The 25,452-nt window shown below is 39.6% G+C and overlaps 1 protein-coding gene across 1 annotated transcript in view; it reads left to right on the top strand.

The window, feature by feature from the left end:
• Window positions 1–283: 283 nt before the first annotated feature.
• LOC146308259 (transmembrane protein 132D) overlaps window positions 284–25,452 on the top strand; it is a 49,290-nt gene continuing 24,121 nt past the window's right edge. The window contains exons 1-3 of the mRNA XM_084746469.1: window positions 284–605; window positions 7,856–8,786; window positions 18,235–18,381. Of these exons, the coding sequence (XP_084602595.1) occupies window positions 524–605; window positions 7,856–8,786; window positions 18,235–18,381 (1,160 nt within the window). The 5' untranslated portion in view covers window positions 284–523. The remainder of the gene's footprint in view (window positions 606–7,855; window positions 8,787–18,234; window positions 18,382–25,452) is intronic.

Raw genomic sequence — 25,452 nt, 5'->3', positions numbered from 1 at the left:
AACAAACTTATAAATAGTGAAGAAATAATGGCATTTATTTTGTTTTTATTCTTTTTGACAAGTAAGTAATAAAATTAATAATAATCGTGGCCTCTTTATCCCAGAATCATATCCTTAATTTGTTAAATCAGCATTAAAATGACTGGTGGAGACGTCACTGATCCCTTTGACCTCATGTGCATTTAATTTTCTCGCAGCTCTTCCCCTACCGGCGATTACCCACGTGGCTCTCGTTAATCTGACAGACGGCACATGTTTACTGATTTCTATCATGGGAATAGCCGCTCCTGCCTGCCAGAGCCGTGCCACCGGAGAACAGCCCTCTCATCATTTTGGAGGAAAAGGAGGAGGACACACTTTCAAGACCAGATGCATCGAAGTTTTGCGCGGATAAGAAAGTAAACCAACATTTTTTTCCCCCCTCTGGAGTCAGGGGAAGGAAGTTAACCGGGGCACCAGACAATGTAATGATCTTGTTTCCTGCGCTTTCTTTCAACCGACTGCACACAGTCACCACAGCTGGATGACCAGAAGCTGCAGCTTTGCTGAAATGATGCTCAACCTTCTCCCGTTTGTCGCAGTGGCTGTTCTTACAGCTGTTAAAGGTGAGATTTCACTTACCTGACTCGCTTCAGGTGCATTTCTCTGCAATAACAGGCTTAACGCACAATAATGCACTTAGCGCGTTTATTAATAGTGGCTTCATGTATGCAAAGTCAAATGTCTCCTTTATGTTTTAAAGGAATAATTTGGAATTTTTTTTAATTGGGGCTGTATGAGGTACCCAGTTTGGAGAAGAAGCAGGAGAACAAGTGTAGGAAACTAAGCACTGCTGTGTCCTAAAACGGGCCCTACCAGAAAAAAAAAACTATCAGTTTAATGGTACACTATATTTAGAACAGTTTTCCTCTTTACCTTGGTTTTCTGAAGGGAAACAACCTTAATAAGAGCCCAGTATTTCTCTTTCCAAACCAACAAAACTCTATTGGCAATATCAGTAATTTTACATCACCTAACATGGGAGTTGTTTACTGCTACCTCAATCTGTTAGTTTCTTTGTGTTATTGTGTGACTTTGTTTTTTTTAAAAGGTTTATTCAGATTCACCAAAGTCACACAAAAACACCAACAAACTAACCAATGAGGGCAGCAGTAGACCAGCACCTCCCTTGTTCTACAAGGTAAAATCACTGATTGGATGGAGTTGAATTAGTTTTGAGAAAATGATATTTGCCTTATATAAAGGTAAAGCAGTCCAATCCAAACTATCCCTTTAAGATGTTTTCGTGTGAAGCAGCTGTCTAGCATCGTGTCAAATGCTTCTCATGTTTTTGTGATTTTTTGAAATGTTTGTTTTATTTATGTGAGGGTACTGACTGTAGCACTGTGCCCAAGACAAATATTCCCCCAGGGCACAATAAAGTTTCCTCTACTCTCTGTACTCTGTGTTGGAGCAGACCCAAGTCTTCACATATATGAAAATAACTGGGCTGGAAGTAGTTTAAAGGCTTCAGCTGTGTTTACAAGTGAGCATTAATGCAGATGAAATGAGTGTATATGCTCTTGTATATGCTTTGATCATCTAAAAACACACACACACACACACGCACACACACACACACACACACACAGAGGATATATAGAATTTGCTTTATTGCCCCTTCTTAAGTTATGATTCTGGGATATGCACAAGATAGGACAGTAAGCTGCTATTTGCTTTATCTATTTTTAGTACAAACTTTAAAGTAGGATCACCAAAAGATGATGCAGTGTCTGTATATTAGTAGGAGGTGCTTGAGAAGCCTTAAAATATAGAAACTGTTCACATTTGGGATTATAGAACCATGTTGCATGATATATCTGGATATATAGCAATGTGTTTTCATATTTTTAAGGGTTTATGGGTTGCTAGCCCATGCCCTCTGTCCATTTCATTGTCCCTCTGTCTAAATGAAAGTGACAGCATGCTCTCCAGTGTGCATCGGGAAGCCTCATCTGTGGGATTAAAGAGGCCCGAAGCTGAGGTTGCACAGCTGTTTCTCTGGTTGTTTAAAGATAACCTGCATTGGAAGCTATGAAGTCGCAGTAAGCTGTCTGTCTCTCTGTGATACCGATATCATGCGAAAGACTACTTTCTGAGATTGCCTGGGTTTATATCTGCACATGATATCTGCCTGTGCATTTCTCATCATCGTATATAGTATGTGTGACGGCTGAGTTTTAGCTGGTGCAGGACTCAGCTGTGCAGCTGTGTTCTCAATGCGTGTCTAAGTGATAGAGTTCTGCCTTTGATATCTTCTCTGCTTGTGATCCATGAATATGCATGGAGGCCTTATCTTTCTGTCCATTCACAGATGTGCTGCCTGTTGTGTCAGCAAGCCCATCTGGGGTTGAACTAACATTGATAATAGCAGTTTAAATTCCTCAAATAGTTTGTTTTTCTTCTGATGTAACCAAGAGGGGAATACACGATTATGAATCAATTATTAAATGAATCACCAACTAGTTTGATAATTGGTTTGAGCAAATTTTTAAAGACTAAAAAACCTAAAACCTCCAGCTTCTTAAATTAAATTTTCTTGTTTCTTTAGTCTTCTGTGACAGTAAAATGAAAATCTTTGGGTTGTGTACAAAACAAAAGATCTGAAGACATAATTTTTGGGAAACACTGACATTTTTAACTATTTTCTGACATTTTATAGACCAAACAACTAATTGATAAATCGAGAAAGCAATCAACAGATTAATTGGCAATGAAAATAATTTTTAGTTGCAGCCTTAGCAGCCAGTAGAGCTGGAATGATTAATTGATTAATCAATTATGAATCGATTACTAAAGTAATCACCAAGTATACTGATGAGCAATTAATCAGTTTGAGTATATTTTTAAGATTGTCTGATTTCAACTGTTAATGTTTTTTTCAGTTTCTTTGCTCCTCTGTGACACTAAACTGAATATCTTTAGGTTGTGGACAAAACAAGACATTTGAGGACATCATGTTGTCCTTTGGGAAGCAGTGAATTTTCTCCAAAAAATAATTGGCAGATAAATTGACAAGGAAATTAATAATTAGTTGCAGTCCTAGAAGCCAGTAGAGCTGCAACAATTAATCAATTATGAATAAATTGGCAACTATTTTGACAATTGATTAGTCAGTCTAAGTCATTTTTTAAAGAAGGAAAGTCAAAATTCGCTGATTCCAGCCTCTTAAATATGAATATTTTCTGGTTTCTTTACTCCTCTGTTACATGACACCGATTGACATTTTTCACCATTTTCTGACATGTTTTAGACCAAACAACTGATCAGAGAATATAATCAATAGAATGAATAAATAAAATAAAATAAGATTTAGCTGGAGCACTAGAACCAACCAGGACTCACCAAATTAATATTTGATCAATAAATAATACAACTATCTTCAGTGATGAACAGCAGCAATGGACTAATTCTGAGCCTCAGATCGGAGGCTACAACTGAAAATACTGGCATCTAATTACAGTGTTTTTATCAAATTATCAAACTTTTGGAAGCGCTGTCTGACAGACCAGTGCTTACCTCACCTCGGTGTGAACTACGCTCTCTCAGTTTAAAGTCGAACATGTTGCTGACTTGTTCTGAACCAGACTGAGGATTATTTTCCTCTTTGTGTTTTCTTCATTCCATTGATTGCTTTGACCTGCGGTGCACACCTGCTATGTGATAGGATCTTGCTAGTATGAGGATATGCTTTAACAAGACGAATTCACAACCTTGACACAGTACCGGCCGGCCTGTTACATGGGCTCTTTATAACGGTCAAAAATGGACTATTTTTAGATGAAAACCAAAAGTATTCAGACATCTCTCTCATACTTGCTTGAGGAGAATAGAGATGATAAAGTAAACTAGAGAGAAGAAACATCTACCAAAGAATAAGTCCCCAGTTTAAAGGGACAGTTCCCACATGCCAAAATCAAAAAACATGTTTTTCCTTTTTTCGTTCAGATTGTTTTGGTGTGAGTTGCCAAATTTTGGAGATATGTCCAAATAAAGAATATAAAGATATTTTAGAGATTTGGAGAGATGTCTGCCTTCTCTGGTATTTTCTATCTAGCATAGAAAGGAAATAGTTCCGACATGAAAGTGATGTTGCTCTTTGTACTTTGAGCACCGCAAGCTGAGTGACATCTAGTCCTATTATAGAGGAGAAGGCAGATATCTCAACAGCAGATATCCCCAAAACTAGAAAACTCACACCAAAACAATCTAGATGAACAAATAGCACTACAGAGGAAAAAATACATATGTTTGATCTGTCTCTTTAAACCCAGAGCCAACATTTATAAAACTTTTTATTACCTCCACCAAGGAGGTTATGTTTTCAGTTCTGTTTGCTTGTCTGTTTGTCAGCAGGATTACAGAAAATCTGTTGGCACAATTTTAATAAAACTTGGTGGAAGGGTGTAGCATGGGTCAAAGAAGAACCCATTAAATTTTGGAATCACCAGTGTATATGATTTATGGGGATTTATTGGCAGAATATGGAAGAAACCGAATATATAATATATAAGTATGTTTATATTAGTGTATAGTAACCTGAAAATAAGAATTTTGTGTTTTTGTTACCTTAGAATGACCTGTTTATATCTACAGAGGATCCTTTTCCGTGGAGGTTGCCAAGTTGCACCACCATGTTTCTACAGTATCCCAGAACAGCCAAACCAAGCACTATACGACCTTTGAGTTTTGTGCAAGGTTCACAGGCACTGTAGGTTTTCCTACAAACTTGAAAGAGGAGAGTGAGGCGACATGTTTGCAATCAGCAAGCTCTCCGTGAGATACTGATAAATCCTACACACTGTTTTTTCAGGTTGATTTATTTATCCTACTGGATAAAATTTGCTACAATAATTGTCTAAAAGTGGAAATCGGGCCTATCTGTCCACTGAACATAATAGAATTCATGGCTTTTAAAAGGTCTGTTCATACATCAATTTCAGCAGCAACAGCAATAAGGGAGTCTCCTTGGTGGAGATGATAAGTGTACCATAAAATGTCAGTTTATTTAAACAAATCAAATTCATTGTTTGTTCTGATATCCCCAGGCAGACAGATTTGCAGCAGCAAATAGAAAAAAACTCCACTGGTATCCACTTGAATCACCTTTGCATTATGTTTAATTTCACTTTGGTTTGCCTCAGCTTGCCTTTGCAGAAATCATACAAAAATGATGTGTACCTGCCAAAATATATTTTGGCCTTTTTTTTTTTTAATGAAACTCCCCACGGCATCAGTCTGATCTCTGGAATCCATAAGACAGTTTCCTGTGCACTTTTCTGAATACTACATTTTTAATATCAACCTCGACATCTGTATTTTTTTTTCATAGATTTTCCTTTGCCTTCAGAAAGGAAATTGATTTACATATAGATGTATTCATGAAAAATATGGTTTGAAAATCAGAAAAGAATGATATATCACTTCTCAGACCTTTGAGAGGGAAAGGAGGCTCTGCTTTGCTTCATGTTTGCCTTTAGAGAAGTTATTTTTGTGTGATAGGGGAAGTCAAATTCACGCATTAATTTTGGAGCACTTCAGCACGGAGGATGGCAAATTACCAAGTGTCTTTGGCAGGAGGAAGTTGGGGCTGTCATGTACAGCATCCTGTTGGGACAAACAGTCATCTCAGGAAAGTTACAAGAGAGGCTTTTTACCACTTAGACATTTGCCATTCCTTTTGTTGCATCAAAGCACAGTAAGTGGAGAGTGGAAAAATAACATTTCTGTTGAAGGACAAGAATACCTGTCACCTACCATATAAGAATTAGACACTTCCTGTGTTTTAGTGGTAGTGGTAGCGGTAACTAGAAGGAAGATGTGTTGTAATTTCCGGAACATTTAACTAGCAACCTGCGGATTTACCATAACTGTAGTCTACAATGAGTGCCAACATGAGACTGTTAAATCTGCGCTTCATAATATCTTGAAGTGAATCACTTCAGAGGAGCATTGTGTCAGTTTTCACAGTGTTTTGCTGAGGGTCATATGAATAATCTCTGCAGCTTTTAGAGACAGGAATAGGCAAGGTTTGCAGTTGCTTGAAAGGCAGCGTGAGGTGTGAGAAAATGTGCCATTTAAAAAATCACTTTATGTTCTTGGTTACACAGCAGTTCTGGAGAAAATGAATGGTCTTAATGTCACAGTGCATGGTAGATTCATCATTTTCTAACATCGAGTTGAATAATGAGAATAAGTTGTAGTTCCCTTTTTGCCACTCACAAAAACAAAAGTTAAATCAAAAAATCTATGCAGTAAAATGGCTGAAAAAATAGTAAAAATAAAACAGATTTGCACAGTTGAATGCTGGGGATGAATGGAGTAATCTCACAGTCTGAGGGAAGAAGCTGCTCTGTAGTCTGGTGATACGGCTGTGGATACTTATGTACCTCTTGCCAGACAGCAGCAAAATGAACAGGCTATAGCAGTTGCAGAGGTGGGTATTGTCTTTCAGTATCCTTTGGGCCCTGTGCAAGCACCTCTCCAATATAACTAATGTTCACCCAGCTGGATGCCAGTAATATTCTGTGCAGTTTTCATTGCCTGCTACAGAGTCCTGTGTTAGGCTGTAGGCTCGTTTTTTGGTTACACCGGTGCAAACCAAAACCGGTTTGATTTTATGCTAACTGAATAGACTGACATTTGTTTTACCGTAATATTGTGATGATTGTGATACAGATAGAGGAAACCTCCAGCAACATTAATTTATCAGTTATGTACAATGCTAGAGATAGACACACAATGATGGTGGTAAAATACAGCTGGTCTCAGGAAATGTAACAGCCACCTCACTCATGGATCAAACTATAATTCAGCACAAAAATAACAATCATAAACCACAATATTCTGAACATACACATGACAAAGACTAACAAAAAGTAGCATTTGCATTGTGGAGGAAAAAATAGCAAACAAACAAAAAAAGCACTAGTATAGCACTAGTAGGTACAGGAATGTTTTGTGGCAAACTTACTGAGTTCTGGGCTGCATGTTCCACTCACAACGCTTTCTGTTGCTTCTCTGTAGAAGTTAGCAAGAACACGGCATCAAAATTTTGCCTTCTTAAGTTGCAGCCGTCTCTGAGCTTTCTTTACCAGGGTAGAGATGTGTGATGACAGGTTCCGTGTGATGTTGATTCCCAGGAACCTAAAATTGTTCACCTGCTCCACCTCAGCTCCACTGATCTAGACAGGAGTGTAGGTCTTTGCCTCCTTCTCCCAAAAATCAACAATCAGCTCATTGGTTTTGCTGACTTTGAAATCTAGGTTGCTTTCTGTGAACTACTCTGCAAGATTTAGTAAATACTTAAGTCATGTTACCACATAAATTTGATCAAACATTTTCCTAGCAGTTTTTGGATGTAGTGTTGCTATCAAAGCCCAGACCTTGAACTGTTCAAACCTATTTACATTCCTAACCTCTCTCTCTTCTGTTTGTCTCAACTCTTAAATTACTCCACCACAAACATCTTGTGTGTTTTCCTCTGCTCTCCTCTATTTTCAGTGGAGGAACTGCATTGGGAAATTAATATTTGCTGCATCAAGACGACCAACCTGCCCTCCCTACTCGCACCCAACTCAGCCTTGTCCTCGACCTTTCACTTTCTGTCTCCAGCCATGATCCCTTTATCATCCCTTCCTGCCTGCTGGCAACCCTTCCTTTCACCTTCCTGCCATCATCGTCAAATGTTCTCAAATGAAATATCAGTCTAATTTTGTAAGTGGCAACCCTTGAAACCTAACACTGAAACAATGAGTTCAAGCAACGGTAGAGCTTTGATTGTACTAATTTCTCTTTGTAAATTCTCCCCTCCCAGTTGCTGAAAGTCAGAAGGTTTCTGGAGACACTGGGACATCTTCCACTCCAACACCAGTTTATCCCACCGTCGACTTTCGGGTCCTCAATGTGAACCATGTGTTTCTGAGGCAGGACAGTCAAGAGTCCAGTCCAGGGAACTCCAGCCTGAAGGCTCAGACTCAGACTTTCCTCATCACTGGTCCAGGCGCTGGGCTGCTCCAGCCAGCTGTCAATGCTTCATACGGACCCCTGACTGTAGATGCCCCAATTCCTCCAGATGAGGCCCTCAGTGGCCCCAGGATCCTGCCAGTCATTTTGGTCCGCCAGGTTCGTTCCTCATCCCCTGTTGTCAAGATCCTCTTCCACATGCCCACAAATAGTGGCATTACTGTTGGGCAAGAAAAGACGGAGTCTGGAGAGGTTAATGGGAGGAAAAGCGCTGGAGCCAAGGTAAAGGACGGAGCCCACTGTGTGACGGCCTATGCCTTCTGGGAGACGAGGGAAGTCCGGGGGGCATGCCTGGTATCTCCAGGTGGATTCTGTGTGGCACAGCTGAAGCCAGAACCCGCCTGGTTCAGCTCAGGCAGCCGATCAGGAAGCTCTAGCAGGGAAGCAGGAAGAACCGAAGGAATTAAGGGGCTTCAAGGGAATGTTGTGGAGGTCTACTTTCAGAGTCGGAGAGATCAGACAGGCCAGTGTACCCCACAGGACAGTCTGCAGCGTGTAGGAGTGGGAAGAGGAAGAGACTCTGGGGGATCAGGGACCCCAATGAGGAGAATAGGAAGTGTCAATCTGCTCAGAACTCCACCAGGGAATCCCACCTTTCTTCGACTGAGGCTAGGAGGAGCTGTGGTGATCCAGACCTCCTCCAAACCCCTGAAGACCACAGACGTCGCAACTTTCTATGTCTTCCTGGCTAGCACATCTACCCTGGAAAACTTCACTCTCAAGTAAGAGACCTTGCTCTTATTCTTTGTCAGGCTACTCTTAAAGGAATGGTTTGACATTTTGGGAAAAAACACTTAGTCCCCTTCTTGCTGACTTAATTCCTTAGCCAGACTATTTCATGGCCTGGAGGAGTGACTTCCTGAAGTTGGAGCTCCACTGTGATGACAACACCCAAGAAATAGCCTGGCACTTAACTCCCTGTAAAACCATTAAACAACTAATTTCATGCTTTGGTTTTTGTACGGATTAGGCAAACAAAATGTAGTGCATGAATTTGTAAGCTTTAGATTTGCTGAGAGATGGATCTGTTGCCTTCATACCAAGTCAGACTAGTTGTTTTCCCGTGTCTCTAGCATTTCCAGTTTATGCTAAGCTAAGATAACCTACTGCTTCATATTTATCCAACAGTCATGAGAGCAGCATCTGTCTCATCTAACTCTCAGCAAGAAAGTGAATAAGCATCTTTCCCAAAATGTTGAACTATGGAACACAACATTTTGCCAGATGAGGGGATCCCATTGACTTGTGCTGTAGAGCTTGTTCACAGCAGCCATTTTGACATGAAGTAGTGGGGTAAACACAGGTATTACCACTGAGACTAATTAAGGTTCTGCTCCATTCAAACAGAGTGAGGGTGCTGCTGTTGTGCATGCTGGCTCATTGAAAAGGCTCTGCTACACAAAACGGGACCTTAATTAATAACACTGGTAACACCTGTTTGTACCCTATTGTTTCCTATCAGTGTGTCTGCTGTGAGAAAGGTGTATTGTATAGGAAATACTGCATAAGTGAGACCAAATCATTTTAATGTAGAGGCATTACTATTATTTTAAGACCCTCTCCAGAGAAAAACAGGTTTTTGACTTTGTTAACATGTTCATGTGGTGTTTTTCATGTGTTACAAGATATATAAACATAAAAGACCAGAAAGAGGAGAAGCCAGGTGCAGCTACTTAAGGGTAGGGTTGGGGGTTGGGGGGTGGAGAGGGGAGGGACTATTTGTATATTCATGAATTCCTGAATACTAAATGAAGGCAAGGTGTAAAGCTATAAGCCATTTTAGCATGGTATTTGGACTTACTCTGCAAAAATACATATCAGACACAATTTATTACTTCATGCAGAGCATTTTATGTTTAAAACATAACTGGTGGTGGATTTTAAATATTCCAAATATGTGGCTATGGAAGGCCTACATGGTGCTGTCCTACTTGGATAAACTTGACATTCATGATTTTTATGTATTACTCTGTAGAGGTTATACCCAGTGTAAATGAATTCTGCATGTTTGATTTGCATGCATAGTGTGATGTTGTTGCCAGATTTTGATAAGTAATTAGCTAGACTGTAAGCCACAGATGTCAGTGCTGTAGCCTGTATCTGCCGTTTTGCTAGGGAATAAACTAATATGACACTGAACCAGGATAATCACATATTGTAGTATCATGCCAACGTCACATTTTGGCCCTGAATAATTAAATAAAGCAGGAGGCTTTTTAGCTTAAAATGTCATTCCCAGAAAACATTATAATTATTCAGCTATATTGCTGAGTTCGCAGAGGACAAGAGTTTAGGAGGAGTCACATAAAATTTAATTGTCGCCGAAACATGTGAAGCAGAAAAAGAGACTGAAACCGAGTGAATCATCGTGATGTACAGTATATTTGAGCATCTTCATGAGGGATAAGCTCCATGCATTTAAATGGTTACTTAAGGCGCTTGAATACTGATGGGGTTCGCCATCAAGGCCGTTCAGTAAAATGCTTGAGCGCCAACATGACTTGTGTTGTCTGCCAGTTTCACTGGCTTCATAAATTACTGACATGTTATATCCTGTCTACTCCAACTTCTCAGTTAGTGGGGGAGTTATGGAGAGCGCTCTTCCATAAACAGGGAAATAATTGGCAAATGATTCACCGGTTTTCATATCTCAACATCCCACGAACATTTCAACAAGGTTCTCTGGGTATTCGACCTCATAAATAATGCATCTATTTAATGGAGCAGGAAAACAAATAACTAAAATCTTCCTGGCTCCTTTGGGTAAAAGTGAACTTAATATAAAAGCGGCCCTGTCACACCGAAACACACAGTTCAATCTGTTTTAAAGTTTCGACTTGCTGCCTTTTGATGCACATCACTGAGTGGAGTGAAATTGTTTTTATCAGAATGCTTCAGATCAGTAAAGTGCAACACGATCGCAGTGAGGTTTCCAGTCTTTACTCAGCTTAATGGTTTTGTTTGAAATGCAAGACAAATTTCTCTCTAATCCTATGATTTAGTGATATCATGCTGCAAACAACATACCGACCCCGCAGTAATCTGCAGGCAAATGGAGAGAAATGTTAAGATATGTGTATTAATCCACAGGGCACATACAGTAGTTAAACCTGTGGCTGTCACTCAGCTCTTCTCAAATATCAGACTTACCATCCACAGGCACAAACACAAGACCTAGTGACCTGAATGTAGCTCTGCTGCATTTTTTTTAAAATTATGTGAATAAGATTTGGTGGAGAGACGCTGACCCTTAACATCTGCTGTTGTTTTGACTATTTGGGAGGATTTACAGCCTCTCCACCTGAAATTCCCCAAACCCTGGCTCACTGACCGTGCCGCTGAAGTTTCTCCAGTCAGGTCAGTGATTTTCAGTCTGTGTATTTCTGACCTACTGCCACAATCCAGAATGAGATTGGACAAGCTGAGGGGACAGAGTCCAGCGGTTAAGTCCAAGTGAAGGCTAGCTCTGAGGAGCTTGGCAAAGTGATTGATTCCTCCTGGGAGAAATCCCTGCTCCACTTCACTCGTTGGCCCAAGATTGAGTCCACTCCAGCAGAGTTAGGCCAGATAATCTGTGGCCCTGATTGAAAATGAATCAAGAGGTTAACCCTTTGGGGTAGCGATGATCTGGGCTGACTGCCAGGATTAACCATGTACATTTGTGTGTGCGTGTGTGTGTGTCTCTGTATGTTTGGTTTGTAAGGCAGTCATATCCACCTGTTAAGAGTACGGGCAACTTGTAAACACATTTATTATTATTCAATTTTCGAAATGTCATCACACGGAATTACAAATACTTCATCAAATTGAATAGCTAGCATTTTGTGAGTTGGCATTTATGTAAAAAGAAACATAATAGCTCAACATCAGAAAGTGAAAATATATATAATATAGTGGTGAAAACCCTTTATTTGCACTGTCATAACCATGGCACCTGTTATGAACATGACGGTGTCTTAATGAATGTTCTTGACTGTTGTCATTAAGTGTCATTTTGTCAGTTATGTCAATTTTAATGCAAAGTCGACATTGTTTAAATGTCTTAATTATGACAACTTTACATTAATCAAGACGACATAACCTGTTGATGTTTTTATCATGACAACTTGACATTATCAAACTTAAAGAAACATCATGAAACCATTATAACTGTGTCATGAATATGTTCCTTGACCTGAAGTAAAGTGGTACCATTTGGACCTCATAAAGACGTCATTGAATGTTAAAAGGCTAGTTTGTTGACAGAGTACGGTACTCAGGTGAGTACCTGATTACTTGACAGATAGCAGTTAGCTAGTCTACTTGTTGCTTAAGTAGGCTAACCACTGTCTGCTGTTATCTGTAGCCGGTGTTAGCTAATTAGCTCAGTTATCCATGTAGCTAGCCGCCTAATTAGCTGACCCAGTCAGAAAACCACATCAGTGGACTGGCTGTGTTCAGTCCCAGTCCGGCTTGGATCTCCTGTTCAGCCAAACTCAGTCACTAATGATGATGCTAGATGCAGGAAAGTGTCCATCGATATTGTGCAACTCTCAACAGAGATGAGAAGCAAGTGAGATTTTTCACTCCTAGTTACATTTATTATCAACTACAATAAAAAAACAGTTGAGTTTGATTCAGAACATAATTGACTTTAAAAACAAGTTTTAACGTCTTCTGGATGCAGTCAGTTTTGAAAAAGTCTTAATAACACTCCGATTTAAACATATAGTTTGATAATGTCAAGTTGTCATAGGCATCTTCAACAGTGTCAACTTTGCATTAAAATGATTAAATACTGAACACTTAATGACAACAGTCATACATTCATAAAGATTCCTTCGTGTTCATGACAGGTGCCATGACATGGTTATGATAGTGTAATGGCGGTCTTATGCTCTTTCAAACAAAGTGTCATCATATTTATATTTAGGGTGAGAGAAGCACAAAATGTCACATCCACAGACAACACATATACAGAAACAACTCTTTTCAGAAGAAAATAGAATAAGAGCAGAAGAAAACTGCTTTTCTCCTGCATGAATGGCTCATCAAATTAACAGGCAAACAACAGAATTGGGAGCTTTCCAGCATTCACATTGTTAAACAAAAAGATGGACTGACTTTGGTAAAAACAGCAGTGAAGAGTTGTTCAGCTCGCAGGTCGATATCCATTCTGTCCCCCACCTGTGGTCATGAACTGTGGGTAGTGACTGACAAAGACAAAGAGCGAGGATAGAAGTGGCCGAAATGAGGTTTCTCTGCAGGGAGGCTCGTGTCTGCTTGTGGGTGAGAAACTCAGTGATCCAGGAAGATCCTGGCATTGAGTTACTGCACCTCCACACTCAATGGGAGCCTGTTGAAGTGGTTTAGACCTCCTGGGAGGGTGGCTCATCAGGTGCTGCTGTGCGCTGTGATGCTCAGCTGGACAAGCAGCAAGAAAATGAGATAATGGATTGGTTTGGTTAAATTGTGATGTTCAAAAAACACTTTAAAAGTATTTATCAGAGATGACAATTGCCCTTAATTGAAGCATCATTTGTTATTTTCCTCTCCACTGTGATCAGAACAAATTATCATTTTGACAGAGGGAATCAGAAAAATTAAGACATATGAAAACAACTGATATATTTTCCTGAGGTTTAACTGAGGTCTCATTTTTTGGACTTGTTTTTGTGATCTACCTGCTTGATCTTTGTAATTAAATCAATGTTTATTATCCCCACCAGGCGAAACCTGGAGGTGATCATGTGTTAGGTTGTGTGTATGTGTGTGTATGGGTGTGTGAGTGTTACATCTGTCCATCTTTCATAAGCTGTTTTCACTGGCTTTTAAAGTTAGAGTGAAGATCATATGAAACTGGATAACCTAAGACATCTATTGGTACCGACCTTGTAATGCCAGCTTGTCGGGAACGTGGCTGAAATATGTTCCACAATTCAGGCTAAATTTGAGGAAGGGAAAATGTTTGGATTTATATCATCCTGTTGTTTCCTTATCAAGTTCATACAGTCCGATGAACCCAGGATTCTCAGTTACAATATCCTTTCAAACGGGAGATACAAATGAATGAAATAAAAATAAAGTTTATTATAACAGATGAAGTGTGATAATAAAGTCTTTGCTCCTTAGACTCTGTAGGGAGATTTGTAGTCAAAGGGCGTCTGCCCAGAGCAGTGGCAAGATAAATCCTCAGGACTCTGGTGGGGAGGCTGATGAAGCTGATGAGGCTGATGAATATGCAAAGACTGGGTGGGGATGGTGAGGTGGAAGGGTGTGTGTAACAGGAGCATGGCGGAGCTAAAGGCAGAGAGAAAAATCATATTTTCACAGACTGTAGAATGATGATAGGCTGATTATGAAGTTGTGTTGCTGCATTATTGGACAGATGTGACCAGCTGATGAGAACAGCTGATAAAAGACAGCCCTTGACAGTGACAGCAAAGAGTGAGCATGCATGAGTGGACTGATAGGCGGAAAGAATGAGAAAAGAACTATTGGCCTAAGCATGCAAAAGAGTAGTCTTCCTTACTGAACTTTAGCCATAGCTTCATTATCTGTTCTGTGCATGTTAAAGAAAACTGAGGTGATAGAAAGCCACTTTATTCAAAACATTGTAAATCTCCACTGGTGGCTGTGGTGGCATTGCAGTAGGTGCTTCACCCTTGGTTGTCTGCCAGGGATCTGAATTCTAGTGTACTCTTCTAGTATTTAGTGGATTTAAAAAATATTCAGATTTTTAATTAAAATGTAATAATGTGAAGATTTTGCCTTTGGCTCTATGGTTTTGATCCAGCAATTGAACTCTGCACAAAAGTATGTCTGTATCCAGCATTTCATTTGCCCAACAACGTTGACCTTGACCCCGTCTCAGTGGTTATTGATTAGTCTGGTTGCATTTGATTACAAATCAGTATATGTAAGTGTCTGTATTGGACGTGTGTGTGTGTTCTGAACACGGGGGCATACACACTGACCCTTATTTTAGCATGAATAGATTGTGTGTGTGTGTGTGTGTGTGTATGTCTATTTCCATCTGTCAGTTTTAATGATCTTCAGCTATTTGAAGGCTGTTTTGTTGTTGCTGAAATGACAAACTACATGTTGTTAAAACACAAATAAGACACAGATTGTTTGCCGTAAAATAACAGGTTGTCTCTCTAAACCATTACTGGGCAGCAAATGTGTAAAAAAGAAAAAAAGAACAGAAAAAGTGTGTGTTTCTACAATTTCCAAGTATATTATGCTAATCTACGACTCTATCAGACCATAAAGTGGCCTGGCTGAAGGGCTGCTGTTGATGGCATGAGCAGAATTTGTTTTAGACATAATGAAAGTGTAGATCTGCCCATCCTCGTATCAACATATTAGACTGGTGATGGAGTTTAATGGTTTATCTTAGCTTTCATTTAAATTCTCTGGCTACAGCTATTTGGGTTGTCCATCTGTCCATCCTTATGTCCCATTCTTGTGAACATGAATTCTCAAGAACAACTTGAGGGAATTTCTTCAAAATTGGCAAAAATGAAAAGGTTAGATTTTGGTGGTCAAAGATCAAAGTCACTGTGACGTGACATTTTTCCCATTTTCATGAATACGATGTCCCAGGAATCCCCAGAGAGAGTATCGGCATGAAGTGATTAGATTTTGAGGTCCAAGATCACTGTGAACAGACAAACAATGTTTTCGCCCATAACTCAAGACTTTTGACAAAATTTTACACAAACGTCTAATAGGATAAAATGATGAAGTGATGACATTTTAAATCCAAAAAGCCAAACTTCACTGTGACATCATGTTATGCAAAAACACTTGAAAGTCTTTATCAGTCCTCTGTACTCTGTACAAACAGTGTCTAGATGAAGACAGCATGTTTCTCATTGGAATCATATGTGCCAATATAGTGAGAAAAAATGCAGTTCTATTACATCCCTTCAAAGTGACTCTAGTTTGCGGTTAGCATCCTTTCATGGCAACAGTCTACCCGTTGTCACATGGTTGTGTTACACATCATCACAAGATTCTTTTGGTGACTTCAATCCAGCTGCATTTGCAGTTTGCAAACCTAACACGGCACCTTATTGAGGTTGAGGTTTTTCAAATTACTCTCAGCATGAATATCCTGCTGATAAAACTGCAGGAGCCGAGTGATGCTCTTGAGTAAGCCGGGGCTGTATTCCCTCTGGAACTTTTCCAACACCTCGTTGAATCCTTGCCACGAGGAAATTGGCCTGTTTTGGAAACACACAAGGCTCCCACCCCGTAGGTAGGTGTCTGTGCGAGTGCAGATTAGTGAATCATTGCATTTTAAATGTGGATCAGAAGCGCCTCCTGTCTTTTGTATCACGTTTCATCCTGTATGACTCAAATAACTGCTCGATGACCCTGTTCAATGATATTCGATGCAACAATTTAGTGGCAAGACATCTGCTTTAAAAAAACCAAAGGCTTGGTGATTGTTGGACCTCCAGGACTGTCTGGTCCATTCACATTATTTATAATAAGTGTTTTATCTCTCCCAGCAGAGTGATGTGTGTGTCTGAATCAGACATCTGATTAACTGATTCCCACTTCTCCCCAGGGCTAATGGGAATAAATACCCCTGATATTTCTCAGTCTGCCAGCAGCCTGCAACACATCAGTCTGTTGCTGACTCACCTCGTTAGGCACAACGTGAACACACAAACAAACACACACAAAACATTCGCATGTATGTACACATTCTTCTGCAAGCAGTCCTTAGAACCCTCCCACACGCTGGTGTGCCTCAGTATACCGAGACAAAGAGAAATCTTTTACAAAGGCTTGGCTTTGTTTCAGTATTGCTGAAGAGACAAAGGACACAGATAGTTAGATTTCAAGTATTTCTGTTCAATATAAGAGCACTATTATTACATTGTACAGTGTCTTTTACAGCACACACAGTACACAAATAAAAACTAAGGACAGCACATGAAGCTTTCTTTAGTCTTTTACTACACAGTTCACATCAAACCTGAGTTAGTTAATACAACACATAATACAGAAAAATATGATTGTTACAAAAGACACACAGCAAAGGGCCTCAGGCTGGAATTGGACCTATGGGTGCCACTATTTACTCATACCTCTGGACATGGGGTGCACACTCTACTACCTTAGTTACCAGGGTGCCCCAGCCATATATCATATATTAAATAGGGATTCAACCTATTTAATATTTCGCCTATGGCTCCAACTCCAGTACTCATTTTTGAACTTCAGGGTCTTTAAAAGTCCGGTGTGTAAGATTAACAGGAACTTATTGGCAGAATATGGCAAAAATGAAATATAATATCTATAAGTGTGTTTTCATTAGTTTATAATCACGTGAAAACAGGACTGACTGTGAGATGGAAGACAGAGGTCGATAGAGGGTGCAGGTCCTCTTCAGTATAGTCCACCATGTTTCTATAGTAGTTTAGAATGGACAAACAAAGCACTGGCTCTTGATTAAACCCACTTTTTGCACGAGTTTTGCAGCCCCTGTAGATTCTCCCACAAGCTTGGAAGGGGAGCGAGAGATGAGATCTTTTCAGTCCTCAAGCTTTCTGTTAGATGCCACTAAATCCTACGCAGTCAGAGTTATTAAAGGACCAGCGTGTCCTTTAATAAGTGTGACTCGAGCACTATGTAGCAGATGATGATGAGCGAGAGAACAGACAGGGAGATATTATATTAGTGAATCATTAGGTAATGATTAGTTTATAAATATCTGTGAATCGACATTTTGACCATTTTCTTCATGAGTTGCTTCTGATTAACTCTTAACCAGCTGCTGGGCGGCTCAAACGAGAGATGACTCATTACTAATTAATTAAAATGAATTTCTTTTTGTGCCCCCTCACGTGTTGATACATCCTACTGAGCAGTTACTAAGTAGTCCCTCATTACTCAGTGAGTTGCCACTACTTTATGCCTCTCAGCAGGTGGATTATAGGTAATCAAATCGTCTACTATAGTCCTCGGATCACAGTTATACAGGAATTACTCAACAATTCATTAATTATCAGGTTGTTCCTGATTCATACCTCACTCGTTCTCTGGGTAACTGTCACATTATTGTATTAAGTGTTAGAAGTGAGACATCTCCTAAAGACTATATGGACTGTGTATGTGTGGGAAAAATTCATGCTTTGCACTAACTAGACTGTGTATATGTATTTACTGCAGGGCAACAGTAAAATCGGGCCTGTCATTCAGTGCAGCGCGACCCAGTGACTCGGCGCTGTGGGACATCGCTGTGGAGCCTGGCAGAGGAGTGACTCCCAACACCGTGTCTGTCGTCTGTCAGAGGAAGGTTGCTGTCACTGCAAAGAGGTCAGTCCACTGCACGGGATAGACGTTTGCGTGTTTTCACCAGCCCCCTTTCAAAAGTGCTTTCTCCAACAGAAAAAACACCATCCCTATCTTGTATCACTTCCAATTGTAACTTATTGTCTTTTGTTTTCGTGAGATTTCAGTAATCCCACCTGCTACCATAGGGAAAAGCGATCAGTTATCATGAAAAAATATATTCAGTGTTACGTTTGCTCCAGAGAGCAGGGACAAATTGAAAATGATTTTTTTTCCACTGAGAAAAGCAATCATTTGTGGCCTTTTACTCAGTGGTGCACAGACTGTAAGCAGTCAAGTGCACACAGTGTTATTTTTGTCTGTGTAAGAGAATGTGTTAGTGCATCAGTTTTCATGTAGCAGTCTAAACTTGCTTTAGTCTATAGAGGAAGAGAGCACCCATGTGTAGCTTAAAAAAATTAGCATTAAAAGAAAACAGTCTTGCATACCCAATTGGTGATTTATTCATTTTTAACCTGTTAAAAAGCCCAGCTGGAGCTCCCACCTGCCCGCACATCACCAATTAACACATCCACCCATGTATACCTCCCAAAGGACATTGTTACAGAACATCTTAATGGGATAGTTCATATTATTTGAAGGAGTTGTATGAGGTGCTTATCGATAGTTAGTGTAATACCTACAGTTGCTGTAGCACAAGTACTGGTGTAGGAAGCTAGAATGTTGAATACTTTCATTGCTTTACCTTGCCCCCAGAAAGCCTTTTCTGATTTTTATATGAGCCAAATATTTCTCTCTCTAAACCAGTGAAACTCCACTGGCAAAATTGGTAATTTTACCCTGCAGAACACGGGTGACGCTGCTCCACCGCTGCCTTGATCAGCTACTTTATGTTATTTTGTGGTGTTTTAAAAAGTTAGTTCAGATTGTGTGACTGTTACTTTGTTTGTGTTAATGTGTAACTGAAGTCACACAGTATTTGTATTACATAGTTTAGAGAATGTTACAGATCCAAGATGAAACTGAAAGAACAGGGGGACTAACAGAAAAACTCATCTGCTACTTCAGCACCACGGAGAGCACCATGTATTTATACACAGCACAGTAAGGCTACTGATATTTCAGAGCTGTGGTCTAGGCAATAGATTCTAACTTGTGCAAACCTCTTTTGGAAAAAGGATCAAGTGAGTCAGATAGACTTGAGTAACAGTAATATTCAATGAAACAACCCCACTGCTCCTGCTCTCTCTCTGCTCTCAGGGGATGGAGAGGAGGGTGGTCTTCTTTGTTCCCCCTCACCTACTGTGACACTCTGCTATTTGCAGATGCTTTTTTGTGCAAGTCTTTCTGACAAAAAAAAAACATCCTTCAAGACTGACTAACACTAATTTCTAAAGTCAGCTCAGTGTCTGAATATAGACTACTTAGACACAGAATGTTATAATGATACTGCAGGAACAGAAAAATCGTAAGGTCCCGGCTGTGTTCCATTTTCATTAGGAAGCATCGAAGGTGTTAATGAAACACAGCAAGTGCTCAAAAATAAGAGATGGATGATTGGGGCTTCCTGTTTGCAATTCAGACAGAAACAACTTAGTTGGACTTTTATGCAACTCAGCAGCTCAACTTAGCCTACTCTGAATTTACTTATATTTTCCTAAAATGCTTAAAGCCCCTTCACTCAACAATATATTGAATGTTTAAGCTTCACTGTACAGAATGATGTGTGTATGTGGAGAGTTTGACACTAAAATGCTGTTTTCTTTATCTGCTGAAACTCGAAAGTTTCTCTAATTTTAAGTGTCGGATTTGTGACATCACAACTAGACTGGATATAATTTCTGATCCAGTTTGCAACCTATATAAGTGTGAACCTTGGAGCCACCAGCACACATTTAGTATGAACTTGCAGTGAAGTAGTGAATTAGGAGACATCTTGTTTTTAGCAGGAAAACTGAAAGAATACACTTCATTTGCACATTCTTGAATTTTTAAAGAGGAGGAGTAGATGCCTTTTTAAGGATTTTAATGTGGAAATTATACTTTTTTGCAGAAAAAAATAACATATCAGACACATTATTGTTCCAAGAAGACTGTTTGTGTACATAATTAAATATTTTACAAAAGAATCAGACAAAATCACAACTGTATGATCTATGTATGTTCTACGCACATCATAGAAAAAACCCATACATTTGTTTAGAATTTCTTATAGAAAAAAGAAATATATGACAAAGTAAAAAGTATTGAGAGATAGAAACAAAGACAAGAAAAAGAAATGCAAATTGGGAGACACTGTCTTAAAAATATGTTCAAATTTATAATCCTTTACTTTCCAAACTGCTTCGACATGACAAAAATAAATTGTAAATCTAAACAGTGGCAGGAAATAAATCAAAATGTGGTGAAGTGCTCTTCTCTTCTATTGACTTAACAGTAAATGAAAATTAATTTCGTAGCGCTGTCACTGGCTGATTTGCTCGATACACAGCAGTTGACTGTCACAGTTTTTCCCTGGTGCTGCTGTTTGTGGTGGTACACACCAGCAGCAGCCACCTCTGCCCAGCAACCTCCCGCCCACACAGACCCCACACCACCCGCCGTCCGTCCGACCCACTTATCCGTAATCATCCATAATCACGGCTACGTTATCCAGGCTTAAGCGCTTGCACGTTCAGAGGGGGAGATTAGGAGGGAGAGATATTCCAAGTCGTGTCCCTTGTACTGAGCTGACACACACATACAGCACATGCGAGCACACACACACACACACACACACGCACACACACACACACACATACTCCCACCACAGTGCTTTGAAGTGATGATATGTCCAGGGGTTTAAAGTCCCCCCTAATAGATGGATTTCCAGGAAACAGGGACATAAACCCTTTCTGTGTCTCACTGTCTACCTCTCACGCAGCCTCTCGCAGTATTTTCACTGCGAATCATTTCAGTCTGATTAGAAGATGTCTGAGACGCAAGAAGACAAGGACCATACCGAAGAAACTGAGAAGATATTTTAAATGGAACATATTAAATATACATGCTTTCAGGGATAATCACTTCAGGCATACTGTTAAAGTACAAAGACTCAGAATAAACCTTAACTTGCTTTGATTCCACACAGTGTCTCAACAGAATTACTTTTTTCTAGTTTTGTCTAATTGTACATTTGGCATAGGAAGTTCAATACTGGATCAATAGCCCTCTGTGGAGGTTGTTAAAGGAAGAGTTTTAGCATTTTGGAAAATAAACTTATTTGATTTCTTGCTGAGGGTTAAATGAGTAGATGGGGGATGATGGGGGAAGATGGGAGTAGAGATGGAGGAAGTACATACATTATTACTCAAGGAGAAGAACAGATACTTGTGTAAAAGTAGAAGTACAGATTCAACTTCTTAATTCAAGTAAAAGTGACAAAGTACAGGCCTCTGAAGGACATTTCTACTAGCTGCATCTGTGCAAAGCGAACAGAAAATCACCTTTCCTCCACGGTCGAGACTCCCTCTCTTGTCTCTTGTCTTGTTATGTTGTTCAATCTGTATGTATTAAATGGCCCAGTTTCAATTAAGTTTAAATCAGTTTTAATGTTGGGAAGGTGGCTCAAAATATTATAGGAACAAGAGCTGTTTAAAGAGGAGTAGAAATAACGATATTTGTGTAGGGAGTTAAAGTAAAAAGTTGTCAGACAAATAAATACTCAGGTAAAGTACAGATACCTGAAAGCTGCATCCAGCAGCTGGTTGGTATAGCTCAGCTAGCTTTGCTCTGTCCAAAAGTAAAAAAAAAAATCCATCTACTAGAACAGGTCACTGAATTCCATGTTGTATTTTGTTTATTTTTTACCATACTGTGCAAAATCCATACAAAACCCAGTGTAAAGTGTAAACAACGATTCATAGCTTTACAGTGTACTGTACTGGCTCCAGGGACTGGCCATTGTTCCAGCAGCTCATTATTCTGAAATCCCAGAAGTGTGAAAAAAAAATGTTGCATTGGACTGAAAAACCATTTGTACAACGATGTGTTATCCCACAAACAACCATTGATCTGAAGGCCCGTTGCTGCAAAAATACAAACTCTTCCTGCAGTTGTTAGTTGGCTGACTGCTGGCCCTGTCCATGGTGCTGAATTGGCAGAGGTTTTGCTCTTGATAGGTTACCTTTCTGGCCTTACAAAAAAATACATTTCAAATAATTCTACTGTTGCATACAAATTTGCAACGTCAGCACCTTTAAACGGTGATAAAAGTCCAGATTATTGGTATTACCATTTCAAACTGTAATCGTCATACCTGTGTCAACTCACGGGAAATGCTGTCCAGCATAAACCAAAGTTAGCAACAGTCTCCCACATGCAGACACAGCAGCAACATGGGTTTCTTTTGCACAGCTTAAAACACTGACATTGCAGAGGACATGACGTCATGCTGCAGAGGGCTCACAGCCTCCATACATGGGGCACACACTCTACCAACTGAGCCACCTAGTCGCCCTGCAAGTTAACATGTAATTCTAAGTCTTGCGTCCTGGCCAAATATACCTGAAAGCATGCAAACTAAACTTTTTCCAATGAAAGCGTCTACTTTATTTCTTTCTTATGGTCCTTGTCTTCCTTGTTCACACTAAGTCCAGTTCTTTTTTTAAGGGTACTCACAACTGTTAGGTTGATTTGGTAACATCTCATACCGCCCTATACCGTCTTTGATGTGCTTTGATGAAAACGATACTTCATGGTCTCCATTTTCTGCTTGTCAGGTCCTTTTGTGAGGCTGTCAGTGAAAATACTCAGCAGACGTTTCTCTTTGTGCAGCTTCAGCGTGGTATCACTGACCCTCTGTGAACAGCTTCACGTCGGTCAGGAGAATCTCACCCTCAGAGATCGGAAACAGATTTTTCTGGTTTTACAATATCTGCTGCCTGTACTTTTAATCTTTAGTCACGCACTCCAAAGCTTATGGATGCATACAAGAAAAAAGGAGGAGTGGGTTTCCTGTTATCTGTGTGCCTTTCATTAGTAACCAAGAGCTCTCATAATAGGCTCTTTTATTTCATTTATGGTACTCTCCCTTGTTACTGGCACAGCAGTTCCATTTGGTGCAAAATGAATACTTATATATGTTCATATGTGTTTTTGTGTGCGTCCTTGAGGATTTTTTTTTGTGCCCATTCCATTTGAAATGCGAGTTTTAGCCATGCGCTGCAGCGGTTCATTGTTTTGCTTTATGCAAAGTTTTGCTGCACTTCAAAGTGCCACAGCTCCATTCACATTCTGCTCTATTTTCCCTTTGATCTGTTCCTCCTGGCAGGTATGCCTACACACTCTCTCCAGCATCAAATAACATCACATGCCATTTCTTTGACAATCCTTTGACCAGAATACTTGGCTCAAGTCTCTGCCAGCTCACTTAATCTTCCCTCCACACTCTTACCTTTTTCTTCCATCTGCTGATGGAAATGAGACCTCTTGTGTATTGCGTTCACTTTTGGTTCAAACTCTGCAGTTTGTTTTTGACAAATTTCAGAGTCATTTCTATCTTTTTTTTAAATTTTATTTTCTTAGGCAGTTACTCTCAAAGGAGCACGAGAGCACACACCTCATCGCAGCTCCTTCCATACTGAAGCGTCTTTCACACCAGCCAAAACAGTCAAATCTGACACTTTCCAGACGTTCAGTAACAAATATTTAACAGGCGACATTTGGTTTCTGTTGGATTCATTCCTGACTGAAGTGTTAGTCTCCATTATGCAACTTCCAACTAAATAATCCTTAACATTACACTAATTTACCTTTAGATATTGTGCAAACAATATCATATCACTCTCCAGATGAAAAAACACAGTTGAACTTGTTTAGTGATGATTGCAGTAAAACTTGAACTGTATGTGGGCAGAGACTAAGTGCTTGTTCAGGTTTCATTACTCTCCACAATTAAACCCTTCGCTGAAATTCTATTTAGTTTAGTTTTCATTATTAATTTTTCTGTAAGAGATAGCACGGTTCTGGCTGTGTTGTATAAGTAAGTCTGCATTAAAAGTAAATGTGAGACTCTTATCAACATGGCCTACATTTATAATACATGTGCAGCATGAAGGTTCCACACTAGACCTTTATGAGGAATGCTGTCTGTATTGTTTCAGTGCATGTCAACACAAACACAACATAGTTTTGATTTAAATGAAAAAAATGTAGTGGCTGTTTCTCCAAAACATAACAGAATATTAGTCATCTTACAAATGAAACACTAAATTGATAAACATTAAAGCCACCTTTGCAGGAATAGTTTGGATTATTTGATGTTGGGTTATATGAGGTACTTGTTGATAGTCGGTGTTTTATAGTTGTCGCTCAGCGTGCCCCAGTTAGGATCAGCAGAGATAAGCACCAGCACCAGGCTAAGCAATGTGGGCCAGGGTCAGCAACAAAAAGTATTTTAACCACCTAAAAAAATCAACATCAGGTTAAGCGTACACCGTAATTATATTTTTACTGCTTTACTTTGCTATCAGACAGCTTTTGTCAGTGGGAAACTGCTGCTGTTGTAAGATAAATATCTTTCTCTTAACCAACCAGACTTAATGGGCAAAATCGGTAATTTCATCACTCAGAACAACAGTTACTGGTCAACACCAAAGTCACATAACAACACAAACAAACTAACATTTAAAGGTAACAGTAAATCAGCTGCTCCTGTGTTCTGTGAGCTGAAATGACCAGTGGAATTTAATTAGTTGGGAGCGATATTTGGGTAATATAATAATTGTTTACCATCAGAAAAGGCTGTATGATGGCAAAATAAAGTATAAAGGACTCTCGATACTTTTCAAAAACTGGGGGTATGCCAACTGCTATCTACTGTAGCTAATACACTTATTATTGATAAATACTTCATACAACCCCACTTCAGATAATCCAAACTGTCCCTTTAAATACGCTTACAGTTTTTGTTGCTTTAGTTGCACTTGATCTGATAAACCAGTAGCTCATAGTCACTAATGTTAGCCCTTTTTAAGGAACTTTGAATACATTTTGTAGTATGACTGACATCTCTTAGTCAGTGACCTTTTACTTGTGCTTTAGTATTTTGCCATT

The sequence above is a fragment of the Lutjanus erythropterus genome, chromosome 20 (assembly GCF_056507025.1).
Source record: "Lutjanus erythropterus isolate fLutEry1 chromosome 20, fLutEry1.hap2, whole genome shotgun sequence".
NCBI classification, from domain to species: Eukaryota; Metazoa; Chordata; class Actinopteri; order Lutjaniformes; family Lutjanidae; genus Lutjanus; species Lutjanus erythropterus.
The sequence above is the reverse complement of the archived record's forward strand: the minus strand, read 5'-3'. Positions and strand labels throughout refer to the sequence as shown.